The sequence below is a fragment of the Solea senegalensis genome, linkage group LG4 (assembly GCF_019176455.1).
Source record: "Solea senegalensis isolate Sse05_10M linkage group LG4, IFAPA_SoseM_1, whole genome shotgun sequence".
NCBI lineage: Eukaryota > Metazoa > Chordata > Actinopteri > Pleuronectiformes > Soleidae > Solea > Solea senegalensis.
In genome coordinates, this window is record NC_058024.1 from 26885394 (window position 1) to 26901911 (window position 16518).

The 16518-nt window shown below is 40.4% G+C and overlaps 1 protein-coding gene across 6 annotated transcripts in view; it reads left to right on the forward strand.

Annotated features, from left to right (window-relative positions):
- Window positions 1–16518, forward strand: part of magi1b (membrane associated guanylate kinase, WW and PDZ domain containing 1b) — a 172065-nt gene that overhangs the window by 59436 nt on the left and 96111 nt on the right. For all 6 annotated transcript variants that reach the window (XM_044024399.1, XM_044024404.1, XM_044024401.1 and 3 more), the window contains exon 2: window positions 16378–16494. In XM_044024399.1, the coding sequence (XP_043880334.1) occupies window positions 16378–16494 (117 nt within the window). The remainder of the gene's footprint in view (window positions 1–16377; window positions 16495–16518) is intronic.

Consider the following 16518-nt stretch of genomic DNA (forward strand, 5'->3'; position numbering starts at 1 on the left):
AATTACTTCCAGTACGTTTTTCTGAATTCATGGGAAACAGAAATGATACAAACTGCTGTATTCATCCGTGCTGCATCCCTCACATCGTTCATATAGAGACAGTGAATTGGGATGTCTCGTGCAAAAAAAGAGACCTTGTATAAATGCAGTTGCACACACAATCCAATGAATCTATACAACATCTATTTTTATAGAGAACATACTCACTCATTTTGGTTTAAGTCCCCAAACTGAACTGTGGCTTAAAAAACAACAACATATCTTTGTCAAAACTCTTAGCAGATTGGGATGAATTAAGTCATGTTTGTGTAAGATGGTAATGACTTTAAGTAAAGTAAAATTTTATGCAGACTTTATCCAGAAAGTTCTTCTTCAAAATGTAAAAATGTCAGGATCTGGTTTGTAAAACGTGGGCAGCAACAAAGTGTTTAATCCACTTTGGACGTCTTTGCTCTCTGAATAATCTGGTTTCTTCATTCTTCACGTTTCATTGCTAACATTTGTTTCTCTCTGTTTCATGGTTGTTGCTGCTTGATGTTGATCATCCCTCGCTCACTTCATCAGGTAATGAAATTTAATTCAAATGTGTTGTGATTAACTCTATTTTAACGTTATGAAAACTACACACCAAAATACAAATTCTGCTATTTTTTGAAAGTTGATGAAAGTATTTTTTTTTCTGCATCATGTATTTCATATTTAGTTTGCTGAAAAAAAACACCTGTCTAACTGCAGCAGATAAACAGATATACCTAATAAAGTGGCCGTATTACACACCTGGTAATGGCAGTGGAGGTTTGACTACACTGTAGACAGGTGTGAAATCTTCACTCTCATACTCGTGTGGGGAAAAAAAACTCCAGAGGCGGAAGCCATATGGAATTTTTCCCTTGTAAGAAAAGAAATGACATCTCTTTTTCCCTCCTCACCCAATTTAATGGCCCACAATCCCTTGAGCCTCAGACACTCTCTTCACAGCCGTTGCCTGACGTTTTAGTACATTTTCCATCCTTCCCACACGGCGAGGATCCAGATTTCACAGCTCAGTACAGAAGCACTGATAAGTCTTAACGTGAACTGGCAGCAGGATAAATCTCATGGGGGGGGGAGGAGAGAGAGAGAGAGAGAGAGAGAGAGAGGGAGGTTTTCATTGCAATTTTCATTGCAATTTTCACCTGTTCTGACTCGTGGTTTTTCAACATTAAAGTCTCCAGTGAGCCACCTGTCAGGTGCACATAAACAGATGTGAGTTTCTTTAACCTCACATGTGTCGTGGAGTCTGAAGTGGATCCACTGAGAGGTGTGTGCACTGCCGTGCAGGATCAACAGGTGGCAGCAGAGGTCACATGTCAGGTTTCTGTAAAGTGTGTGTGTTCAGTGAAGTGAGTACGCGTTAACATGACTCGCTCGACAGGATATTCGTTACCAATATCTGCCATGTTAATTTTACTCGTCAAAGTTACTGTTCCAGAAATCTGTAAATGTAACAACGTTGTGTGAGTTTATCGCAATTTATGATTTTGTAAATACTCTGTTTTGTTCTGAAATATCATGAATTAAATATAATATTGTGATAATATGGTATTGGGACTTAAATATCATGATAATATCATATTGGGACTTAAATATTGTGATAATATCATATCATGACTTAATTATTGTGATAATATTGCATTGTGGCTTAAAAATCGTGATATAATATTGTTAATTAAATAATATTGTATTGTTACTTAAAGGTGACATAGAATGCTTGTATCACACATATGTTAGTTATGGAGGTCTACTTACATATATTAACTTGTTTTCACGGTCACATATATGTTAGTTATGGAGGTCTACTTACATATATTAACTTGTTTTCACGGTCACATATATGTTAGTTATGGAGGTCTACTTACATATATTAACTTGTTTTCATGGTCACATATATGTTAGTTATGGAGGTCTACTTACATATATTAACTTGTTTTCATGGTCACATATATATGTTAGTTATGAGGTCTACTTACATATATTAACTTGTTTTCATGGAGGTCTACTTACATATATTAACTTGTTAGTTATGGAGGTCTACTTACATATATTAACTTGTTTTCACGGTCACATATATGTTAGTTATGGAGGTCTACTTACATATATTAACTTGTTTTCATGGTCACACATATATGTTAGTTATGGAGGTCTACTTACATATATTAACTTGTTTTCATGGTCACACATATATGTTAGTTATGGAGGTCTACTTACATATATTAACTTGTTTTATGGTCACATATATGTTAGTTATGGAGGTCTACTTACATATATTAACTTGTTTGGTCATGGAACAATATATGTTAGTTATGGAGGTCTACTTACATATATTAACTTGTTTTCATGGTCACACATATATGTAAGTTATTGAGGTCTACTGACATATATTAACTTGTTTTCACGGTCACATATATGTTAGTTATGGAGGTCTACTTACATATATTAACTTGTTTTCATGATTAAAAACCTCCTAATCGCTGCAAACGAGCCAATCAAAATATCTCCTCACTGACGCTCTCGTCAGCCGCGCTGTTTCAGACCAAAACCACACCCCTAGAATGTGGACTGTGTTGTGATTGACCAGCCAACGAGAGCTTTCCCAGTGTCCTGTGATTGGCCAGGTACCTGGAAGTGACGTAATAGATAGGCCAGCTCTTAGATACACAGCTCCCCCTCTGGCACGGTGGATGCTCTGCATCTCAACAGCTACAACGAGAGTAGTTCTTCTTCTTCTGCGGTTGAATGTACGCAACCGGATGTGCCCGGACTAGTGCCCGCACCAGGAGGCGCTACGGTGGTGAGAGGAGTGGTGAGGATTTTTGATGACGACATCAAATTAAGGAAGTGCCGATCCGCTTCGAAGAGCCCAGGAAAACAATACAACACTATTTTCTCAGCAGTGGCTGAAGTGTTTGTTCTGAAACTTTAGGGTTTCATAAACAAGGTCATGACGCAGATACACACACAAACGCAGCGTTAATTGGAGCTTCTGGTCTATGTGGGCTTTAAATATCCTGATACAATCATATTGTGACTTAAATATCGTGATAATATCGTATTGTGACTTAAATAATAACGTGTTGTTACTTAAATATTGTAATAATATTGAATTACAACATAAATAATATTATGTTGTGACTTAAATATCATGATAATATCGTATCATGACTTAAATATTGTCATATCGTATTGTGACTAAATTATTGTTATAATAGTTGGAAATTCCATGTTCTGACTACAAATAGAACACACTAAAGGTTAAGGCATAGGTGAGGTTTTTTGTTTTCTTTTCTGTTTAAAGGGGACATATTATGCAAAATCAACTTTTTAACCATTTCAATACTTATATTTGGGACTCTGGAGGCCCTACCAGTCGCCAAAGTGTGGAAAAAGAATACTCAGTCCTGTTTTCGTGGCCCCCCTTAGTGTAAGGCGATCACACACGCTTATGACGGCAGCATGCACATTTCACCGCGAGTTTACTTGGAGAGCTCCACCTTAGCTCCACCTTGTCCCTGCGAGAGTGCAGGCGAGGGAGGAAGAGTGGTATTATGTCAACGTGGAGGGACAAGTGTGCTGTTGGTGGCTGCACAGTGGAGCACAGTGTTTTACAGAGGATTTTATATATGAAGCTAATGTGCTGGATAAAGTCAGCAAACGCATGTTCGTGTATTCGCACCACTTTGCATCAGACTGCGGCCAGCAGTCGCCGTATTTAGTCAGCGAACGTATTTCACCGACGTACAAACACACACATTGTTAAGAAAAGGTCACATAGAGGTCATAACTGACCATTCTGACACGTCCTAATTATACATATTTGTTCAGTACGTCCTCCATGACCGGAGCACAGACTCAGTCTGATACAGTCACATACAGCAGCTGTTTATGCAGTGATCAGCGGTGGTTCAGTGGTGCTGTCCCTAAGTGTTTTTAACTGATTTACAGTTGGACAGTGTTCGGCTCGATCCTTATGTAGGACGTCTCTTCCTGTGACGGCACTCTCGCTGTTTTCTGCGCACGCTGCCATGTTGATATTGTCAGAGAATGGAGCTGAGCGAATCAGAAACCCCCTGGAAGATGTGGGCGTGTGTTTTCCTGCGTCTCATTTGCATATAAAGGGACCATGCACAAAACCGAGCGTTCTGAAAGGGGCGGGTTTAGCAGGGTTATTGAACTGCTATGATTCTTCATCCTTATGGTATGTGAGCAAAGCATGTTACTGACATGTTAATTAGGACACCAGGGAACTATTTTAATGGGGGAAATAGGGTATAATATGTCCACTTTAAATAACTGGAAGTCGGTGTGAGTCCTTAAAAGGGCAGCAGTGTGAACCTGTCTGTGTGTAGGTGAGTGTGTGTGTTAGGTGGGTGTTCCCGCCCACTCAGCACATTCTGCCCCCCCGGGGGTTTGGTGTGACACATCTGTGGCACACTCCCTGCCCTGGCGTCCTGCCAGGCCTCTGTACCCCTCCCTCCCTGCATCTCTGTCTCCCGCCTTTTTGTCTCTTCCGCTCATTTTACTTGTCCCCCCCTCCCCCCCTGTGTAAACAGGTCCCCACAACATAAGAAATACAAGGTACACATACACAAATACTGTGTATTACAAATGTTTTCTGGCAGCTTAATGTTAGTCTGCCGTCTAGTGGACAGAACATACAACAACCACATGATGATGATGACAGCAGACTGTGTCGACATGGTTACAAAATAGTAATAATAACAATAATAATAACAACAATAATAGTGATAATAACAATAATAATAATAATAATAGGCAACATTTAATTAAAAAAGGAATACTTTTATTTTTTTAAATATATTTAAATATTAAACAGGAATTAATGAGACTGACGCCTCCATCTATATTTAACGGACGTTTAATGCGACCACCTTAAATGTCTGTTTGTGTTAGGCAAATCTAAAAATATATTGAATACAAAAATATAAATAACGCACACACTCTGCTGTCGTCCTCAGACGACTTAATAAAGTTGTCTGTCTGTCTGTCTGTCTCATCACTGACAGAACAACGTTTCTGCGTCCACACAAACGGAATTTTCCCTTCACAATCTTTCTCATTTTCATTCTTAGACAATAGACTGAGAATGAGAACGTAAGAATGAGATTTATGTAAAAGTGCCATTAAACACAACGTTAAGTTTTATGTATTAATAAGTCAAATAAATGCCTAATAACCAGGTACATACAGTGTAAAAATCAAAAACTCACTTTCTAGTCCGGAGCCTCGATTACACACAAGAAGACAAAATAATCAGACCGTCAACAAAGGACGTCCAAGGCCGCAAATAAAAGCTAAAGGCTGAAAAAAGGCCTCTGCAGCCACGTAGATGCATTACCATAATACTCTGCTCCTCCCATTCCACTTCACAGCAAGATAAACGAGCGACCGCTGCGCCGTAATCACACGCACCGTGTTCTGTCACTGCAAGACCCACAGCGGGCTGAACACAGGACTCACACCAACCACCGGTCAGAGGGAGGGGGGGGGAGGGGGAGGTACAACAGACACAACAGGAGGCAGAGTCAAGACATTAAAGCCAGGAGACATGAAAGTGATGTTTTTTTAAGGTGAGAGTGAACTTCCCTTTAAAGCAGGGAGGTTCAGGTGAAACAAAAGGGATGAAAGGTCAAAGGTCAAATCAGAGCGACTGTGTTGAGACTCCTCCGGTGTCCTCGTCACGTTTTTTGGCTGAATTCTAATTGGTCAGACGGGGAAAAAAGAAAGTTATTCTCGATGATTAAGCAGCGTCTGCCGACGTCTTTTGCCTCAGCCAGCTCATTAACTCTGCCACCAGGGGGCACATGTCACAGTCACAATGATCCTGATCATTAACTGTGAGGGACGACGTGTGTGTGAGTGAGTGTCGTCTTCTTCTTGTGTTTGTTGCCTCTTTTCTGTCATAAACACTGACCTTTGAATTGTGGTTAAGTTAAGGCGTTAACTGGTTATGATTAAGGTCCATTAAGTTTCATTAAGTTAAAACAACCATGAAAAAAAACAATCTTACACATACGTTTTCTTCTTAATTTCACTGTTAAACTGAAGTTAAGTAAACTGTTTGCTCTCTCTGCACCAAACCCCATAGAGAAAATCTGTGTTTTTAGCTCGCGGAGACACAGGAGCTGCCAGTCTCCCGCTGCCTCTTTTGGTCCCTTTGTGTCACTTATTTAAATCCAAGGAAAGTTTTTCAAACCCCGAAGTGACACAGTGACACATTAGAACTTTCTAAAGGGCGGCAGCAGTGGATCAACAACTCCTGTGTGCTGTGATGTTAAAATCACTGTTTTTCACTATGGGATTTGGTGTGGGAGTGTGCGGTTTGCAAAATGTGACTTTTCAGTCAAAAATAGCTCATTTCTTTGTCAATGTATTAATAAGTAATAAATAAGTGGATCATGAACATATTGTTAAGCTTTATAATGTCATTTATAGAACGTGTTTCTTTTGCTTCCTCCTCTTCTTCAGTGTGTCCTTGTTTAGCCCCCCTTTTCCATCCTTAATTCCTTATTTCCTTCCCTCAGCCACACCCTCTGGTCGTCTTCATGTATTCCGTCATGTGGTGCGAGGGCATGACTGACCCACTTTCCCACCGCTGTCGCGCTGCTGAGTCAAGGCACGCTCGAGAAACACAGACACGCACACACATCTGCTGACACGCACTTTCACATACACACACAGGAAATACAAGAAAGTAAGGAACACAGAGGAAAACAGTTTTCTTTATGCATGACAACACTAAACAGAATGTGTGTGAGTTTCTCATGTACAAATATCTTTGCTTGAATATTAATAACACAGTGTAGTGTGTGTGTGTGTGTGTGTGTGTGTGTTGATTGCCGAGTCAGGTCCTGTATCATTGTTTACAGTGTGTTAGTCCCTGTGCTGATGTTTGTCAAATTAGACTGGTTCTCATGTTGTGTAAATAATCACACACACACACACACACACACACTGAGAATTCCATGAAAACGTCTCATGAATGTTCTCGTCTCAGTTCACTGTTGGCGGGAAATGGACACCGCTGCTGCTGCTGCTGCTGCTGCAGCCTCTCTCTCCTCTTCCTCCTCTTCCTCTTCTCCGTGCTGAAATGAATCCTCGTTGGATTTATTTTCCCCGTGTGGACGACAAAGATCAATGAAAACAATCTGGGGAAATAGTAAACAGACGAGTGGCTCTGGGTGACACACAGCCGAGAATGAAAACTTGTCAGAGATTTGACCCCCCGATTGCCTTTGGATCATACGTTCACAGGATAAGAATATTTTTTTCTGCTCTGGCTGCACTTTACTAAACGTTTTACTCAAATCTAGACTTTAATACGTCATCGGGAGTTTAAAGTAAGTAATTGTTAAATTACGATTTCTGAAGCCACTTTTGTCAGGAAGTCAGAAAAAGCTCCAACTTAATTCATTCAATGTTCTATGCCTTGTGTCTGTAAGCATCACTGAACAATCATAACAACATGATACACTGTTACATTATTGTTTTTTGTCAAAGTTATTGTTTGTAACCTGTCTCTTAAATCTAATGGAATATTTATTATGACGTATCGTGACCAGGTCACCCTTCGATCTTTGATTTTAATCTTCAATGGGGTTTTTACCTGGTTAAATGAGGGTGAAGCAATAATATATTTGACTACATTACATTACATGTCATTGAGCAGACGCTTTTATCAAAGCGACTTTCAATGGAATTGGGTACAGTCAGCCAGGGGTGGAGTTGAACTTGCGCCATGGTGACCATGAGCCACTCCACCCCTAGTACTAGTAGGGGGCCAGTCAAGTAGGGAAAAAAAATTGCTACTTTTTGGGAAAAAAAAGCAGCTATTCAGTAGGGGTGGGCAATATTATTTTATAATGACATCGTGATTTTCCACCGTGAGTAGTAGTCGTAATAAAATATGACAGATATTTCGCTGAATTTCAAAATAAAATCATTATATAAATCACATAAGTGTACACATGATTCAAAATGTATTTGTTACTCAAAAAAAAACTGACAAGAAATAACTAAATTATAATTTGATATTATGTGGAAGTGGAATGGCCACATCCAGTTGATTGAAGGGCCACATGTGGCCCGCAGACCACAAGTTTGACACCTGTGCTAGGAAAAGTACGTTGATGGTGATTTTTGGCTCATGAAGGTTACATTTTTTTAAAAGTCATTTCCCTGCCTGAGTCCGTTTTGCCACCAACAACAAGCACTGAATGTAAAAGACACTTCTCGCTGCCTCAAGAGACAAGAAAATATTTAATGTCAGTGAAAATGAAAAGTGTCTGATCACTGCAGTGTTTCAATAATAACCACACCAGTGGTTTGAGGTCATGGGGAAAATATTGACCTTCATTCTTGAATGTGGAAGTGACTTTGGAGGCGTCGGCGGATCTTCTCACGCCACGTCTTTGATGACGTGTCGCCAACAGCTTCATAGATAGATACTCGAGTTTTCGATATCCGTATGGGATGCAAAAAAAGTTTGATCGTCCCATCGTTATGGTAAAGCCAATGTGTTTTAAATGCACTATAATCAGATGTACGTATCATAAATCCAGTTGTTTGGGGGACACTCTGTATCGGATACTCGGAGTTTGCGATATTGTTATCAGACACAAAAAGTGGCATTTCTCTCTCCGCTGACATTTCTTGAAACAAATAAAATGTGAATAGCTTATGGTTTCTTTGTGCCGTAGAACAAAGAAGTCATTAAAGCTGAAATGATTTCACTTGATTTACATTTCAGAACCTCAGCTTTTTGAGTTTTTCAGGAACACTGATCAACATTTTTGGTGTGTTTCCATGTTTCTTGTATTTTAGCTGACATTTGCATTTTGTACTGTGTCCTGAAAGGTGAATTAAAATAACTAATTGATTCATTTTCAAGTTGTTTTTAAATAAACCCTTAACAATTACATGGGGGAAGCGTCTAATAAATCAGGATCCAAGTTTGACCAAATCATCCAAAGCTGCTCCCGCAGTGGCTCTGTGAAGGGAACCCGTCCCCGTTTGAGAACCACAGCATTGATGGTTTATTTATTGTGAGGGAGAGATTACATATTTTCTGTAGAGCCTTTTAAATATGTGATGTCTGAGTTATTTTCCTTTGCTCTCTTTGTCTGACTCTGAGGGTCTTAAGAAGAGGCTTCATTTGTTTTTGTAATGCCCTGTCACTCCAGACGAGGGCAGCAGACACAGGGCAGCTTCAGCCTCAGCCCTGGCATGCTGTGTGCAGTGTGCGTGTGCGTGTGTGTGTGTGTGTGTGTGTGTGTGTGTGTGTCTCTCTCTCTCTCTCTCTCTCTCTTCTGGCAGCTGTTGCTATGGATACAGAGTCTGGCCACTGCTGTGATGCAAGCCACGTCTGATGGGTGAACATAGGGGGTGGTGTTGAGCTCAGAGAAGTCAAACAGTCTCACACACACAGATTACAGAATAGTGTTCATTTTCTCTCAGAATATCTCAGATTGAAGAGTCAGATCTTCTTCTCCTCTCATCCTCCCCATAATCCCTGTGACATATGGTTAATCTCTGATGGTGTACATGTTCACTGTTGCCGCTGCTTCAATCAATTAAAGGCTGATTAGCTGTTTATTATCTGATTAACCGGAGCATGAACATGGATGAGCCGCTCGCGTTGGTGTGACTTTTGGACAAACTCTAGCTAAATTTAACCTAAAGTAGGTTAGGTTTATTTATTTCTTTAATGGCACCAATTTATTTGACTTTCAAGCCTACTTTTCTTTTACTACGTCCCACTTTAGAGGAACTAAATTTAACAACAAACTGCTCACCGTAGCAGGCGGCGGTGGGTGCAAATCTAATAATAGCTCCTGCCTGGAAATGTGTCTCTTCATGTCCAAAAGAGCACTGGAGATGATGATGGATGATGGACACAGCACTGTGTGTGTGTGTACGTGTGTGTCTGTGTGTTTGGAGAAAAAATTGTGTGTCACCTTGTGCCAGACTGTTTGTGTATTCTACATTGATAAAATACTCCGTGCCCAGCCAAACACGGTGACACTGCCAAATCTGCCTTGGCTCTGTATGAAACAGGCTGGCACAGTAGCATATGACTGTTTTCTGCTCTGCTACTTAAGGCTGTTTCTTTGTGGTAAGAGGGAAATTGTATCCGCCGTTTCCGCCGTGGTGATTGTGTTGAGTCTCTAACATAAAGATTTATTTAAATACTGTTATTTCTTTTGAGTGTACAGGGCCATAATTGCAAGTGTGACCTGTACTTGTAATCTAAACACAAGCTTCCCTGTGTTACTGGGGCTGGGTTTCCTGAATCACTTTACAGTTATAGCATGGCACGGCTCGTGGCTCTCGGTTTATTGCTTTTCCATCAGTGATAGTATACCTGGTTCCTGTTGTTTGTTTTTAGTACCTGCTCTGACGAGAGTGAGAGTGTCGTCACTGGAAAAGTCATGAGCGCAACATCCGACACAAGAATCAAAGCCAACAATGTCCAACTGTAGATTAAAAATCCCCAATTTTTCCAAGATAGCTTTCACATTCTAAATCTGGCAGTTATTCAACCATTTAGGAACTATGGTATTGAGAAGCTGACGTCACAAACGTGTGACACGCTTATGAATCTTTGTCTGTGATTGGACGTTGGTTGTTCCAAGGACATCCTGAGGAGCTACCATAATGACAAGTATATGGGCGCAAATATCTATTTATCCACTCTCCATCCATCCATCCATCTTCTACCGCTTTATCGTTGATGTGCCAATCTCAACTGACATAGGGCGAAAGGCGGGCTCAAAACTGGACAGATCGCCAGTCCATAGTTTTTTAATTTTCTCGATATCACAAACGGTCCAGGAGTTCCGGTAACGAGAGGTACGCATGCCAGATCCTGTTCGGCCACAACAGGAATGGTCACTGAAAGGTTAATCTCCAACATTTAGCAAAGGAAATATCTAAAATGTCAACATTTAACAGAGGTCTGGTTTATTTAGCGACAGCGCTGCCGAAAGCCGGCAGTCCTGACCCGAATCACAACTTGTTCAATGATTGTCGTTTACATTTAACATTTAATCATTTAGTCGACGCTTTTATCCAAAACGACTTGCAACAGAGGATTAAGGTACATAGAAGAAGTCTTGGAAAGAATCCCACTAGATAGGAACAGAGGACTGATATAAGGTGAGAGTGTCAAGGTGGATCCAAGTGCAAAAGGAGATCATGCAGGGGAGGGTGTAAGGTAAACGCTAGGACAGAAGATGCTCTTGGAAGAGCTGGGTCTTCAAGAGCTTCTTGAAGATAAACAGGGGCAACCCTGTTCTGGTAGCGCTGGGATGACACAGAGAGTCTGAATTGTCTTGTGTGCATTGTTAGCACCACCAGATGTCAATCCCTGGATGATTAGTCGAGGGGTAAGGGGTAGGTGGTGCAGAGTCATGGAGCATTTTTTAGGCTAGCGTCAGTGATTTGAATTTAATGCAGGCTGGTGCCTTTCTCTGGCTCTGCATGTCTGAGCGGGGCCTTGGCTGACTGATCAGAGCTCGGGGATGCAGCGGGGGCTCAATGGGAGACGCCTGGAAAGCATTGGGGCATTTTCTGAAATTCTTTTGATGTTTTGTCTGGATGACTCTGACATTCTCTCTCTCGCTCTCTCCCTCTCTAAAGCCCTTTCACCCCCACTTCCCTCCTGTCACGGATTGCGTGTCTCCTTCTCAAAAATCTTGCTTGTTTTTTTTGGGGGGGGGGCTTATAGAAAATCTATAACAGGTGGGCCGTGTTTGAAGGATATGTCGTTTCTAATTATCTGTTTGCTGAGAGATTTGGGCGAGAGGCTGCCGGGCCAAATGGTCTCCCAACCCAATCCTGCCGCTTGCCTGCGATATTTAATATATTTTAATATAGTTAAATTGAAAATAGTTCAAGCTATTGCACAAAATGAAACTAGTTTACATGACATGATTTTCAACCCTCCAAGGTAGAGCTGGGTGTTTTCTACAACCTCATGCTACGATATGTATCGCAATGCAGAGGCAACGATACAACACATATCATGATACACAATTAGTTTGAAATAATTTATGAAAAGAACTGAAATGTGTTTTTGAAAAATGCACTTTGGCAGCGTTTCATTGATTGTCGGAATTTGGAATTCCCAAAGTCAATTTGGATTTCCAACGCGGTTCAACCTCACATACCAGGATCCAGGATCCCAGGATCGCTGCCACTGAAAAAACACTGCTTCGTTTCCAGATAAAAGCACTTATGTGGTATTTGTTCCACTTTAAATCTGTTCAAAACTATGTTACATTACATCACTTTTTAACCCACCAACAAGTATCATACCTCATACGATATGTATCCCAATACATTGGCAACGATGCAACACATATTACGAAACACAGTTATTTTAAAATAATTTATGACAATAACTGCTTTCCTTCAAAAGGTTTTTGATATATGTGCTGCATCTTATCGGTCAACTTCTGCTGCTGCCACCCACTGGCTTCATTTAGTACCACACCTTAGGTGGCATTTCATTGATTGTTGGAGCTTGGAATTCCTGAAGTTAACTCAGATTTACTGTGAGGTTGCTCCAATTTAGGATCCCAAGATGGCTAAAAACACTGCTTCTATTACAGATAAAAGCACTTCTGGGGTTTTTGTTTCATAGTAAATCGGTCGAACTTAACGTACTGTCTAATTTCTGTTTTCTAGCACTACTCGACTCTACTTGTTTTTATTTGCTTTTCCATTAGTGATAGTACCTGCTACTTTTTTAGCACCTGCTCTGACGATGTTCCAAGTGAGCTGAGCCGTTAGTAAATGTGACGTCAACAGACTGATTGGCTAAAGATTGTCGTCACTGGAAGAGTCATGAGCGAGACATACGACATAAGAATCAAACCTGCCATTTGATACCCAAACCGAGAAGAGTCGAGCTCAATAGTCCTAGTACTGTATATGGAAAAGTGCCAGTGTCATTTAGTATTGCTCACAATGGCTAATGGCCAACATATGGTTTCATCTCTTCTTAACTGAAATGCAAGGAACGTGCTGCCACATTGATTCAATATCATCTCAGGCAACACCACCAACACTTCCTGGTTTTTAATTTAATTAATAAGTCAGCTCAACCATTTCCAATAAGCTGTCGGCCTAAGATGCAGAGATCTTTGGTCTTGTAGTGTAAACTTGGCTTCCTTCCACTCTCAAAGTCTAAAGGATCAGTATTCCCCTTTGTTTATATCAGAACAGTACAGTACTAGAACAGCATTTAATGGTCTTATGGTGTTAACGTACTCTGTATTGAATGACCTGACGAGCTGCATGAAAGGCTTAGACGGAGGTGAGACGTGATCTTTTTTAACATTCTTGCTCATAAGACGGCCGACGGATTCATGGTCAAACGTATTGGAATCTAAAATAAAAACTGTGTCAACTGTGTTTGTGCTGATGTGGACTTGATCTGCAGCCAAACACAAGCCCGGAATCCTGACACTGTGGCTGCACTCGAGGAGAGAGAGATTTCAGAGTATCCTGCTGGCATTTTCAGTCGAGCACAAAAACCAGAGAAGAGAAAGGAAACGTTTGAACTCACACTAGAAACAACAGATTATGTTGGCCAGCCACAAAGTGAGCTACCCTCTGGAGTTCACATGCACTTCCAGTCAATACTTCAGTGCAAGTGTGGTTTTCTGAGGTAATGACACCTTCAGAGTGCTGACTGAGCTCTGCACTCGCCAACCTGGGATACATATGCTTACCTTTACTGGAAACATGTCTTCCTGTCACCACAGGAACTAGTACTAGGAATTAGGGACTTTTGAAGGAACTATGTGTGTGTTTACACCAAAGGAACTAGGAATTAAATGGAAGTATTGGACTGGTTTTTGGCCCCAAAAACAGCCTTGTTGTAGGTGGAAATACTTTAAGATAGTTGAGGAAGCATCTGAGTGAAGCTTCCAGTGCTACGCTTGTTACATTATTTGCATTTTCTTTCACCCACAACCTTTAAAAACCTGTAGCAGCAAACTGAACCATTTCATTTCATTTTTTTGCAAGTCCATAGAGAAAAATATAATTTTTTGCTTACAGGGACACAGGAGTTCCATGTCTACTGCTGCTTCTTTGGAAACGTTTTTTGCACTGAGGTAAATCTGAATGAAGGATTTCATACACAGAGTTCCCAAAATAAAACATTTGAACTTATTCATGGAGGCAGCAGTGGCTCAACAACTCCTGTGTACTGTGGTATAAATCGATTTTCTCAATGGATTTTGGTGACGAGAGTTACTGGTTTATCCGATGTGTTTTTGTCCACAAACCAAAGATTTTGGTTCACAAATAGATTGTTTTTGTCCAGATAAACATGAGAGAAAATATGTTAGGAGACTCATTATTATTTTTTAATTTCCAAGTTTCAAAAACTTTGACTTAGTCTCATGACTAAGATGATTACAAAACAGCGATCTGTCAGAGTTTCCTCACGGGGAGAGCTCAGACAGTGGTGTGAAGGTTTAACCTTTCTTCTCAGGCTGTCGACGACAACATGGGTCCAAATCTTCATGAGTGCTTTTCTTTCTTTTTTCACTGCAAACGGCCTAGAAAACTGTAAAGTATCCTAAGAAGGAACCTTATTTATTAGTTTTAAAGAAATGTTTTGGCCAACATGCATAAAAAGTAAGTTTTACTCAATTTACCAGGCGTCTCTCAGAAATGATTAATTGACCTCGAAAATTAAAATGCTACTCCTTTTTATTATGGATCTATATCTGAGTTTTTATTATATACATTATTTACTAAGACTGAACAATTAATACTTTTTTTTAAAAAAAACTGTAGTCTTTATAGTTTTTACTTTTCCATTTTCTGTGTCAGTTTAAAAAATGCAATATGTACATTTTTAGAAAGTATTTACCATAATTTATTGTTTAGTAGGAATGTTTTGACAGTGACTTGTTTTAAACCAAATTGGCCAAATTGTTCAGCCCTCTACAAACATGAACAAATGAATGAGTTAATGTTTTCTTTTTTATTCAGACATAATTAAAGGATAGAAAATGTAAATAAAAGGCAAGAATCATGAAAAAAAAAAACTAATTTAACCCTCCTGCTGCCTTGTGTGGGTCAGTTTGACCCGCTCGGTTCAGAATGACACTGTTCCTCCGAGCTGTGGGATATGGAGGAGCCAGGAGGGATACTTGAAATTCAATTAGTGTGACTGAATTTGTGATTTCACATTCAAATTAAGACACTGTCATATCATGTGTGCGTGTGTGTGTGACGTTCCAGTCTTGCCTCGATTGTATTTTCATCACGTGAGCCCACAATTATTCTGCCAACTGCTCAGAACGCTCTTCTGTACGACACAAGCGATCTCAATCATCTTATGAAACACACACACACACACAAGCACATACAGATGCACACACACACACATCCACAGTTTCCATGGCAACAGGATCCAGGGCCCTTTTTTTATGACTGGTTGTTTGTTCAAGACGGCCAAAATGATCTCAGCAGTCGAGCAAAGGCGGGATGGAGATAAATCATGTGTGCGGCAAATAACGGGGACGTGTACAAACACAGGAAGTGATCAAATGTTTGTCGTTGCCTGAAGCGGTGTTGTTATTCAGTCTTGATCAAGACATTGTCATTTTTATTAGGTAAATTATCTCCATTTTTTTTCTTTTTTCTCCCCCCCTCTCTCAGACAAGATGTGTTTTCCTCTCCTGCTCGTCGTCGCATGTTTGACACTTTCCAGCCATGCTGTCTTTGTGTCTGACATCCAGATGATGTCGCTGTAGGGGGGGCTGATTCGCATTGCTAGCTGTAGCATTAGCATTTGTGAACCTTTTTGCGAGGCCAGGCTGGATGTGGTGAGAGACACTGTGCCACCGCCAGTTCCCCCTCTGATTATAAGTGTAAAACAGGGTTCCCACAGGTCCTTGAAATCCTTGAAAGTTTTAGAAAATTGCCATGGGTCATTGAAAGTGCTGGAATTTTGTGCAAGAAATGAATAAGTTGATATTTAGGTAAATGTCTTCCTCCACCGATGTGCACTAAAGGGTTGTCACAGGTCCTTGAAATCCTTGAAAATTTTTGAATTCAAAAAAATTTTGATCCTTGAAAGTTTTTTAAAATTGCCCTTAAAAGACATGAGTCATTGAAAGTGCTTGGATTTTGTGCAAGAAAGAAGTGAAGTTGTTATTTAAGTAAATGTCTCCCCCGTTTGTTACAACGCCACTTACTGTTTCACGCATAAGGTCCTCATGTATACATCTTGTTTTTAGTTTTTTCAAATGTACTTACCTCACCTTTTCTTGTTTGTGTTCTCAATGACAGGAAGTAAGCTCAACAAGGACCTGAAGCATTATCTGAGCCAGCGCTTCCAAAAGTCGTCACCTGACCACGATCTCCAGCAAACCATCCGAGACAACCTCTATCGCCACGCTGTGCCTTGTGAGTCTATGACGGAGATTTTTA